Source organism: Mastomys coucha, unplaced genomic scaffold, assembly GCF_008632895.1.
Source record: "Mastomys coucha isolate ucsf_1 unplaced genomic scaffold, UCSF_Mcou_1 pScaffold21, whole genome shotgun sequence".
NCBI lineage: Eukaryota > Metazoa > Chordata > Mammalia > Rodentia > Muridae > Mastomys > Mastomys coucha.
This window is the reverse complement of record NW_022196904.1, coordinates 37,293,668-37,305,497: the sequence shown is the minus strand read 5'-3', so window position 1 is coordinate 37,305,497 and position 11,830 is coordinate 37,293,668. Positions and strand designations below refer to the sequence as shown.

At 48.6% G+C, this 11,830-nt stretch overlaps 1 protein-coding gene across 1 annotated transcript in view; it reads left to right on the top strand.

Annotated features, from left to right (window-relative positions):
- Positions 1 to 4,979: 4,979 nt before the first annotated feature.
- Sult2b1 (sulfotransferase family 2B member 1) overlaps positions 4,980 to 11,830 on the top strand; it is a 28,642-nt gene continuing 21,791 nt past the window's right edge. The window contains exon 1 of the mRNA XM_031386684.1: positions 4,980 to 5,124. Coding sequence (XP_031242544.1) covers positions 5,063 to 5,124 — 62 coding nt within the window. The 5' untranslated portion in view covers positions 4,980 to 5,062. The remainder of the gene's footprint in view (positions 5,125 to 11,830) is intronic.

Below are 11,830 nucleotides of genomic sequence, written 5' to 3'. Positions count from 1 at the left end.
CCCTCCCTTCTTCCTTCCTTCCTTCCTTCTTTCCTTCCTTCCTTCCTTCTTTCCTTCCCTTCTTCCTTCCTTCTTTCCTTCCTTCCTTCCCTCCTTCCTTCCTTCTTCTTTTTGTTTTGTTTTGTTCTGTTTTTTTTTTCAAGATGGGGTTTTTCTGTATAGCCCTGGCTGTCCTGGAACTCACTCTGTAGACCAGGCTGGCCTCCAACTCAGAAATCCGCCTACCTCTGCCTCCCAAGCACAGGGATTAAAGGCGTGTGCCACCACTGCCCAGCTCTTCTTCCTTTTTTAATACAGGGTTTCTGTGTGTAGTCCTGGAACTGTCTACATAGCCAGTAGACAGGCTGATCTCAAACTCACAGTGATCCACCTATCTCTGCCTTCTGAATGCTAGATTGAAGGTGCATACCACCATACCTAGCTGTCCGTGCATTAACCAGTAAGCTGTCTCAGCAGCACCACCACATCATCTTTCTTAAAGAGAAGTTAAGTTGGAGAAAAGGCTCAGCAGTTAGGAGCCCAGACTGCTCTCACTGAGGACTGGGCATTAGTCCCTAGCACCAGTGTGTAGCAGCTCACCATTTGACTGCAGTTCTAGCGGGTCTAATGCTCTCTTCTGCACATATGGAACACTGGACATATACATACACATAGAACTTAAAGATAAAATAAAAATCATTAAAAAGTATTCCTGAAAATTGAAAAAAGATGGGTGAAGTTAATTTTGGAAATGTAATTTATTTAATCCATACCAAATTTATCCAGGTATTCGACAAGTCTTGTATTTTCAATTCCAGTGCCCAATTTTCAGTGGTTTAATTGGCATGTGATCTCACCAAGGCATTCTACTATTTAAGTTACTTTAAAGGAGTACAATTGAATGTTTTTACTTTCTTAGATGCATGAACTTGGGTTCCAGGTTTAAATATTCAGATTGGCCCAAAGCTATGTCTACTTATCTGACTTGCTGTGGGCCTCCCCAAAGATGAGCTAGAGGGGACGATAGGTACCTGAATAAGGGACGGATCAATTTGGGTAGATAGGTGGGTTATTAAGTGGATGGGATGAGTTGATAGATAGATAGGTAGATAGATAGATAGATAGATAGATGGATAAGTTGTAGAGATGGATGGATAGCTGTTTGCATGTGGGTGGTTGAACTGGTAAATTAAAAGATAGAGGGCTGGCGAGATGGCTCAGCAGGTAAGAGCACTGACTGCTCTTCTGAAGGCCCTGAGTTCAGATCCCAGCAACCACATGGTGGCTCACAACTACCCGTAATGAGATCGGACGCCCTCTTCTGGTGTGTCTGAAGACAGCTGCAGTGAATTACGCTGGAGCGAGCAGGGTGGAGCAAGCCAGGGCTGGAGCAAGCGGGGCCAAAAGAGAGGTCCTGAGTTCAATTCCCAGCAGCCATACACATGATGGCTCATGGCCATCTGTACAGCTACAGTGTACTCATACACATAATAAATAAAATAAATCTTTTTTTAAAAAAAGAAAGATAGATATCTAGGGCTGGAGAGACAACTCATCAGTAAAGAGCACTCATTGCTCTTCCAGAGGACTCAGGTTCAGTTCCCAGCACCCACACGATGGTTCACAGGCACCTGTAATCCTAGACCCAAGGAATCTGATGCTTTCTTCTGGCTTCCTTGGGCACCAGGCATAGATGTGATGCTCAGACATATATGCAGGCAGAACACCCATGCACATAAAAAAATTAAAGATCAATATCTAAATGAATGCTGGTAGATCAATGACTAGATCTGTGATTAGGTGGATTAGTGCAAAGATGGAAAGGAGGATGGATGGATGGCAGGAGAGTGGATATGTGGATGGATGGATGAATGATGTATAAGTGGATGAATTGATGGAAGACCTGTGTGTAAATGAGTGAGTGAAGTGGTAGGTGTGTACATGGGTGGGTAGGTGAATGAGTGGATATGTAAGTGAATAGATAGGTGGACAATGAATGGCGAATGGATATATGGATGGGTAGATGGATGGATGAGAATATGTGGTTATCAGATGAATGGGTTGATAAATGAATAGATGATTAGGTAGGTGGGTAGATTCATTGGTTAAAAAATAATTGGGTGGATAGATAGGTGGGTAAGTCAGTGAATAGATGGACAGATTTATTGATAGGTGGTTGAGTGAATGAATGGATGAATGAGCTTGGTAGGTATATTGGTGGATAGATGAGTGGGCACATGAGTAGAGAGATGCATCAAGGTAGGTAGATGAGTGGATGGATAAATGGATGCATTGGTGGGTAGCTGCATATATAGATCAGTGAGTGGATGGGTGGATAGACAAGAAGATGGATGTATCAAGGGTAAATGGGTGGATGGATGGGTAGATGAATGGATAGGTGGGTGGGTAAATGGGTGGATGAGTGGATGGGTAAATGGATGGATGGATGGATGGATGGATGGACAAGTAGATAGATATATGAAGGGTGGGTGGATATGTAGGTAGGTGGGTGGATGGGTGGGTAGATGGGTAGAAGGATAGGTGAATGGATGGATGAATGGATGATGAGTGGATGTATGGATGTATGGATGGGTGGGTGGGTGGATATATGGAAGTGACAATGGATAGATGGATGGTGAGTGGGTAGATGGGTGGGAATCTGTGTGAGGAGGTGTGTAGGTGGGTGGGTTAGTTTCACCGATGGATTCACGGGTGGACTGATAAAATGAATGAATAGATGGGTGTATCCATGGATGGTATGAATGAATGGTGGATGAATAGGTGGCTATGTGGATGGGTGAGTGGCTTAGTGGATGAGTAGATAGATGGATGAATGGATGGGTAGATGGATTAAAGTGTTAATAAGTTTGGATGGATGGGGAGCTGGGTGGATAGGTAGATAGATGGAGTGGTAGAAGGCAGATGGGTAAATGTATGGGTGAGCAAATGAATGAATAAGTTGGAAGATATATGAATGAATATGTCAATATGTAGGTGGATGGATGGGTCATGGATGAATGAATGGACGGGTAGATGGGTGAGTGAATGAGTGGGTGGGTGCTTGTGTGGATGTAATGTGTGGATATTGATGGATGGACAGATGGGTAGGGATGGGTGAATGAGTGGATACATAGATGGACAGATGTGTGCATAGATGAACTCGTGGATGGGTAGGAGGGTAGATGATGAGTGGGAGGAATAGATGAGCAGGTGAATGGGTGTGTGTGTGAGTGGGTGGATTTATGAATGGATGAATGAATGATTAGATGGGTGGATATTAGTCAGCTTCCATTAATATAAGAAAATACTGGAGGCAGGCAGTTAAAAAAAAAAAAAGTTGGTTTGGTTTTGAGCTCCCAGATCTGGAAGGATCAGGTCTAAACAGACTTATGCATGCAATTTCATGCCTGCATCTCTCACTTCAGGTGTGTGTGCAGAGCTCTTTGTCCTGTTGATGTGTCTTCCTCTCCCAGAGCCACCTGGATGGGGGGGAGTGGATCTCCACCTCAGTGACCTAATCACTTCCCACAAGCCCCACCCCTCTATACTTCGTGGTTAGATTAAGTTTCCAGCCTCCTAATACCAGCAACAAAAGACTTTGGGGCTTGAACTCTTCAAGAGAAGAAATTGTATTCGCACCAAAGCAGATTGCTCGAAGGGGGTGCTCCTCCAACCAGGTGGCGTGGGGCCTCTTCCTCTGCTACTGTCTTCCCTGGGCCCAGGTGCCCTCAACCGCCACTGTGTCTGCGGCATAGTGGCCTCCATCAACAATCCTCCCATCTGTCACTGCCTGAGATGTTCCTCTATGTCCCTCGGGAGTCCGAACGGAGCAATCTTGTAAGCTCCAAATCTGCTCACTGCACCTTTCACTTGCTCAGAGAGTCAATTAGTCCCCGCATTCATACCCTGTCACTCGGCAGTGGGTGTCTCTGTCCATCAGCAGGCCTACAACACTCTAATCACTTCCTTGGGAAGCTAGAGCTGACACCCATGGGGTGTCCTTGTGAGGTAGGTAATAAATAAAGCATTTAGAAAAAGTGTCTTGGGGCTGGTGAGATGGCTCAGTGGGTAAGAGCATGGACTGCTGTGCTGAAGGTCTTGAGTTCAAATCCCAGCAACCACATGGTGGCTCACAACCACCTGTAATGAGATCTGATGCCCTCTTCTGGTGCGTCTGAAGACAGCTACAGATTTATTTATTATATTTAATATAATAAATAAAAATCTTTGGGCTGGAGCGAGTGGGGTTGACTGGAGCTAGCAGACTTCCTAAAAGTCAATTCCCAACAATCAGATGAAGGCTCACAACTCTTTGTACAGCTACAGTGTGTACTCATATACATAACATAAATAAATAAATCTTTAAGAGAAAAAAAAAAGAACAAGTGTCTCGCTGGGCAGTGGTGGCGCACGCCTTTTAATCCCAGCACTTGGGAGGCAGAGGCAGGTGGATTTCTGAGTTCGAGGCCAGCCTGCTCTACAGAGTGAGTTCCAGGACATTGCGGGCTACACAGAGAAACCTTGTCTCGAAAAAGGAAAAAAAAGTGTCTCTGCCTCTGGGTGTCCCACTGCCTCTGTCCCTCTCTCTGTTTCTCTCTCTCTGTTTCTCCTTGTCACTATGTGCTTCTATCTCTCTGTCTCTATCTCATTGTCTGTGTATCGCTGCATCCCTGTCTCTCCGTCTCTGGATCCTGCTCCTCCCCAGCATGGCCCAGTGCACAGCACAGCGGCACCGGCACCGGGACAGAAGCTGCTAGGCAAAACTTTCAAAATGAAGAGAAGAAGGGAATGGGTGAGCCGCTGCCCCGAGGCGGGGAGCCAGGCTAGGCTGCGGTGGCCACTCGGGGTACAGCCGGAAGTCCCCACTGCTGGCCCTGGACTCTGGTCGTGTGGAGCCTCCACCCTCGCCCTGGGAGGGCACCAGCCTCTCCCTCCCTGCCGCCGGCAGGAGGCGTGGGCAGCAGCTGGGAGAACCGGCTGTGCCCCTCCCCTGGGCCGACCTGGGTAGGCACCTGGCACTGGCGGGCGCGGCAGACGCTGCACACCTGGCCCCGACGCCCGGCTAGCTCCTGCCCTGCCCGCCATGGACGGGCCACAGCCCCCGGCCCTGTGGGGCTCGTATGAGAACAGTGTCTCCGAAATGAGGTGAGATGGCTTGCTTGCCAGGGTGGGTGGGAACAGGCACTAGCCATGGAGGGACCTTCATTGGATTCAGTGATTGGGATGCCTCTCTCTTGCTCCGGTTCTTCTGTCTTGGGGTAGGGGGCAGGGCCTTTGCTCACCTAAATCGGGTAAGGGGAACAGGAAGCCTGGTCCAGAGAAGCTGCAAAAGGCTAAGGTTGCTGAATCAGCTGAATCTCTTGTGTGCCAACTCCATCTGGGAGACACCAGGGAGCATGGGATGCTCAAAGACAGGGAACGTGGCTCTTGGCCGCCAAGAGAGCTGGGAAAGATGAGGGCCAGCCTCTCTCCTCATGTAGCCAATGTGAATAGTTCCTCTGTTTCTGGAGATGAGTCAGACACTCAGAGTACCCACTTACTAGATGGAGAAACTGAGGCTGGGCTGGAAAGTGTCCTGGTCACAGAACCCCACCTCCTGGCATCTTTGGGGCCTTTCCATACCCGACTCCTTGGCTTCACTTCTCAGCTGAACAAGCAGAAACCCAGAAAGGGTATGGAGCTCTCTCCTATCTCATAGTTAGCTGCTGACTTCATCATTAGCCCTGGTATCTTACACTCTCACCCTGCCCTCCCATGACCCTCTGGTACCCTGAGCTGGAAGGAGGGGGACAGCTAAGCCCTGTCCCCACCCCGGTTGCTTCACTTGAATACGGTACTGTTCCAAGTCCTCCCTACCCCTGCTTCAGCCAAGAGCCAGGGTGTGGAGAGGAGAAGAGTAACTCGGATTCCAGAAACCCATTGCTGTGTGACCTAGTCAAGCTTCCCAGGATCTCTGGGCCTCTCTGCAACCCTCACCCGACCTGACACCCTTCTCTGAGCTTCCGCTCAGTTGCGCCATCAAGTCCCTGGAATGTCACCTGCTCTCTCTGCACCTCAGTATTGCCACCCTGGATGAAAGCTTAGGTTCCCCCTCCTGTGGTCCCCACAGCCCCGCTCGTCACTTTCCCTTGTGTCTCTACAGCCTGTGAGTCCCCACACCAGACTTCCCTATGCCAGACTTTCTCATGGCCCATCATCCCCCTCAAGAGCCACTCCCTGACCCCAGAGGTCCCAGAGCTGCCTCACCCATCCTGACAGCCATGCTGTGACTCCCTAGCAGCCAGGCCCCTCCAGGCCCCACCCCGGGCTCTCTCCTCACCAACATTCCATTCATCCCATGACTTCAGGTTCCCTGGTCACACCCCAGCCTTCCCTGCCACAGTGCCTTTGCACATCTAGTTTTTAATTCTGTAGAGACTTTAGAAAGGTTCATTTCTAAACCCCAAGCACCAGTGTTGCCTGCTACAGTATGTATCTTCCTTCTATGGCTCTCAGGCACCCAGGGCAATGGCCTCCAAAGCTGTTTTAAGGTTTAGAAGGGGTTTGTTCAGAAGGAGCTTCCTGAGCCAAAATAAGTAATAGAAATCAGGATGGATCTGGTTTGAGGTGGAAGTAGGTCTGGGCCCCCCTCATCTGCTCCCCACAGCCCTCTTTCAGTGCATTTGAGCAATCTGAGCCCCTTGTGTCTCTCCTCATCACACAGCAGGGCTTCCTCTTGCTTTTTCCTCCACCCGTGCCTACTGCCCACCTCTGGGCCTATATGCTTTGCCCTTCCTCTTCCCTGGCAACCTCTGCCCTCTCTTTTATTGGCCAAATGCTTCTTGGGGCTAGAGGTGTAACTGTGAATTTCAAACCTCAGCTGTTTAGGGTTCTTGGATGGGATTGGGAGCAACGGCCCACAGAGCCCAGATTGCTGTGGTCCATCTTCAGATCTTGCTTGTCCTGGGCTCCAGGACAGGCTGACATTAACAGGGACAGGCATAGGACAACGGCCAGGAATGAATGAAGAGTGGAATTAGGAAACCTTTGATCTTGGGGTGGGTGAGTCAGGTCTGCAGGAGGGGTGAGGCGTGGTGGGCAGAGGCCATTAGCAGAATCCCATAGGGCAAAGGACAGAGCCTCATCCTACAACGCCCCAGAGGCAACAGGTGATTCCATTTTTAAGCCTCCTAAACAAGAACAGGTGAGCCATTATCTGTTCTAGATTATGGGTCATGTGATGCAAACTGTCCAGGATTTAATCTGGGCTAAAGGATTGTCAGTAGATTCAGCCCTAGGAATGTTCTAGATAATGGGGTTGGTTATGTGGCAGTATGCCTTATGGGAAGGTATCTCTCACAGCTTCACGTGGATCTGGAGGACAGAATAAGCCTGGGGCCCCGGCTCAGTGCTGAGGGCACAGGCCCTGCACTCCAGTTGCAGGGCACTATGGAGATTCTGGTGGGATGCAGAACATGGTCATCCTTGGCTACATGGTGAGGTCAAGGCTAGACCAGGTTACATGAGGACCCTGAAACAAGGTGGCTGAGCTGGGGGGTGGTGGTGGTGGTGGGTGCCTTTAATCCCAGCACCCAGGAGGCAGGACCTCTGTGAGTTCAAGGCCAGCCTAATCTATATAGGGAGTTCCAGGTCAGACTGGGCAAACAGAGAAAGCCAGTTTCAAAGAACCAGAGAACCGAAGAGAAGAGAAGAGAAGAGAAGAGAAGAGAAGAGAAGAGAAGAGAAGAGAAGAGAAGAGAAAAGAGGAGAGGAATAAAGAGAGTTGCCTAAGGTCATCCAGATGTAATTAGTGTGAAGTCAAGATCTCAGGCACAGCCAGGCAGTGGTGGCACACACCTTTAATCCCAGCACTTGGGAGGCAGAGGCAGGTGGATTTCTGAGTTTGAGGCCAGCCTGGTCTACAGAGTGAGCTCCAGGACAGCCAAGGCTACACAGAGAAACCCTGTCTTGAAAAACCAAAAAAAGAAGAAGAAGAAGAAGAAGAAGAAGAAGAAGAAGAAGAAGAAGAAGAAGAAGAAGAAGAAGAAGAAGAAGAAGAAGCAGGAGATGCTCATAGCCCAGAGAGCTTTATGGTCCCTCAGGGGCCTCTGATTGGACAGAGACTAGGGAGTGGGACATCCCAGTGTGAGGGCTCATGATAGGAGGACATTAGTGGTCAAATGCTGAGCCAGCAAGAGTATCCTGGTAACAACAAGATCTGAACCAGAAGCCCCAAGAAGGGACCAGGGCCTAGGAACCAAGGACTAGGTGCTCTGCTCTGAGCTCTGACTAGGCCCCAGGGATAGACAGCCCAGAGGAGCTGCAACTGCTTTAAGTGCATGCCACCTAGGCAGATTGCTGCCCCATGTGGAAGGATCTGTTCTGAAGAGGAACTGGGAGAGGGGAGGAGGAGCCTTTGGGTTTTTTTCAAAGACTGGTTTATTTATTGATTTTCTGTGTGTGTGTGTGTGTGTGTGTGTGTGTGGTGCCCACAGAGGTGAGAAGACTCAGATTTCCCAGTCTGTAGCTATGGGCAATTGTGAGCTGCCCAGTGTGGATGTCCAGAGCTAAACTTGAATCCTCCTGGTGAGCAGTATGCACTTTTAAGCCCTGAGCCACCTCTCCAAACCCAAGCTGGCTTTCAACTTATGGCAATCCTCCTGCCTCAACCTCCCAAGTGTTGGGAAATAACAACAGTGAACTGCCATTCTTTTTTGTTGTTGTTGCTTTTGTTTTTTTAAAGATATATTTATTTATTTTATGTATATGAGTACACTGTAGCTGTACAGATGGTGGTGAGCCATGTGGTTGCTGGGATTTGAACAAAGGGCCTTTGGAAGAGCAGTCAGTGCTCTTAACCTCTGAGCCATCTCTCCAGCCCGTGAGCTGCCATTCTTAGTTGTTTTTCCTACTTCCTTTTCCAAATGCCAGTAAGCCCTCTTGAGTCCAGAAATGGGGGGCAAGAGGAGAGAGAGAAGCTAGGAGCTGCCTCAGAGCAGAGCACACCTCAACCAGGCCTGCCCCCAGGCTCATGCTATCTGTGCAGTGTTTACTGGACCTTCCTCCTCACTGGACCTTCCTCCTCACTGGACCTTCCTCCTCCTTTCTTCCTTCTGCTTCTTTCTTTCTTTTCTCTGTTGTGTGTATTTCCAGATGTGATGTGGGCACTGTGTGCACATGTGTGCTGCTGTGCTCACCTGTGCATGTGAAGACTGGAGACTGGCATCTTCCTCTATTACTTTTCACATTTTTATTTAAGCATGTGTGTTCACAGATGCATGTGTGTCTGTGTGTGTGTGTGTGTGTGTGCCTGCACAAGCACATGTTTTGTACAGGATGCCAGAAGAGGGCACGGATCCCTTGTAGCTGAGTTATAAGAGGTAGTGTCTGCCTGACTTGAGTTCTGGAATCCAAATTTGTGTCCTTTTGCAAGAGCACCAAGTGCTCTTTATTGCTGAGCCATCTCTCTAACTCCTCTATTTTATTTATTTATTTATTCATTTATTTATTTATTTTCAAGACAGGGTTTCTCTGTGTAGCCCTGGCTGTCCTGGAACTCACTCTGTAGACCAGGCTGGCCTCAAACTCAGAAATCCACCTGCCTCTGCCTCCCAAGTGCTGGGATTAAAGGCATGCACCACCACTGCCCAGCTCTATTTTATTTTTTGAGACAGATTTTCTCTTACAGAAACTGGAGCTCCCTATGTTACTAGATTGGTTGGTCAGAGTCCCAGAGATCTGCTTTTCTCTGCCCTACCACAGCACTGAGATATGGACACACACCACAGCTGAGACACAGACACATACGACACATACCACAGTGCCCGACTCTTACATGGGTGCTGAGGACCCAAACTTAGTTACTCATGCTTGGACAGCAAGCATTTTAGCCACTGGGCCATCTCCTTAGCTCTTTCTCCTTTTTGCTGTGTTAGGTGGGACCCAGGGCTTCATGTACATCACTACCATTGAACCACACCCAGCTCCCACTGAGGGATTCGAGGCAGGGGCATTGCCACTGTGCCGTGCCCGCAGTCCCTCACTGGGAGATTCTGGTCAGCGTGTCTATCAACCCCTTGCTTATTTAGACCCAGCAGGAGCCCCAGGTAAATGTCTCCTTGATAGCATGACTAAAATGAGTTCTGAAAGCTCACAGCTGTTGTCTGAGCATGTGGGAAGCAGAGGCAGAAGGATTGCTGCAAGTGGAGGCTAACCTGGGCTACAGAGACCCTGCCTTTAAAGAAATAAAATAAAACCTAAAATATAAATTAAGTGGAGTTACTTCTTCCCACACTGAGCCTGAGATCTGTGCTGTGTGTTTTCTGTCTAGTGACCGCTCAAGCATCTGCTCTGCATGGGGAGAGATGCCATTTGCATTTTGATCTCATTGAGGTCACAGCTGACAAGTCAGCTAGCAGGCCCTGGCTGTTCCCAGGCTGCTACTAGAGCTTCCCACTGTCAAAACTGATGCTAAGTCAGTAAGTGACGGGAAAGAGTCAGCGCCTCTATCCCCTGTCCCTGTGGTCACATTTCCAATACTCAGGAGCCACATGTGGCTGGTAGCTGTGGCTTTAGATGGTATACTGGGTCTGTGTGATGTTCAGTGCAACAAAGGCACACAGTAGGGGCTTGATACAGGGGAGAGCATATCAGAAAGAAGTGGAAAGAGCCCTAGGCAAGAGGCCACTAGGGGACCTGGTGTGACAGAGCGTGGAACATTAGGGAACAGACTGAGCCCAACAAAAGCAGGCAGGTAGGAGGCCTTGCGGGCCCTTCCAGGAGACTGAGGGCCTGAGAGGACAGAGCTGGGGGAGCCTTGAACCAAAGGTATGTCTCCATCAGTTGCCACTCCATATCTCCCAGCCTGTGTCCTCATCTCTCAAATGAACCAACAATCTGAGGGGTGTACCTCAAGATCTAAAGGAGGCATTCTGTGTGGTCAATCAGCTGCTGGAATTTAAAACACCACTTAAATTTTTGTTTTGCTTTGTTTTATTTTGAGGCAGGTTCTATAGCCCTGGCTGTCCTCAAATTCAAAGCAATCCTCCTGCCTCAGTCTCCTGAGAACTGGGACTGCAGGCCTGTGTGACCAGGCCTATGGATATTCCAATTTGTGTCATTAACTAGAGTACCCTCACATTCTGGAATCTATATAGAGCCCTTCTACAGGTAAGGGCAACTTCTTTTACAAATTTAGGAAGTGATAACCACCTTTCTCTGAGCAAAACCAGCCAGATACCAGGGTGTAGCTATTAGGATGACATTCTAGAAAGTCCAGGGCCGGTCTCATTCACCCTGGGACGGAGAGTATGAGAGAGCAGCAGGGGCCGTCAAGACTGGTGGGTAGGGAAGCTACATGTCACCTGGAAAGTACTGTTTCCTGACCATGGCTGGCATAAGAGCTTCTGCTTGTTAATATTTACTTTGATGGGTACCATTCTTCAAAATGAAAATGCTTTTTGTGTATGCATGCATGCATGTATGTATGTATGTATGTATGTACATATGTATATATGTATGTACATATGTATATATGTATGTATGTATATATTTTTATTTCATATGGATGGGTGTTTTTTATGTATGTATGTACATACCATATGTGCCTGGTACCTATGGAGGGCATCAGATGCCATGGAATTGGAGCTATAGATGGTGTGAGCCACCATGTGGGTCCTGGGAACTGGACCTGGGTTCTCTGGAAGAGCAGCCACTGCTCCTAACCTCTGAGCCAACTCTCTAACCCTGGAAAAAAAACTTCTAATTAAAAAAAGAAAATAACAGCTAGGTGGTGGTGGCACACACCTTTAATCCCAGCACTTGGGAGGCAGAGGCAGGTGAATTTCTGAATTCGAGGCCAGCCTGGTCTACA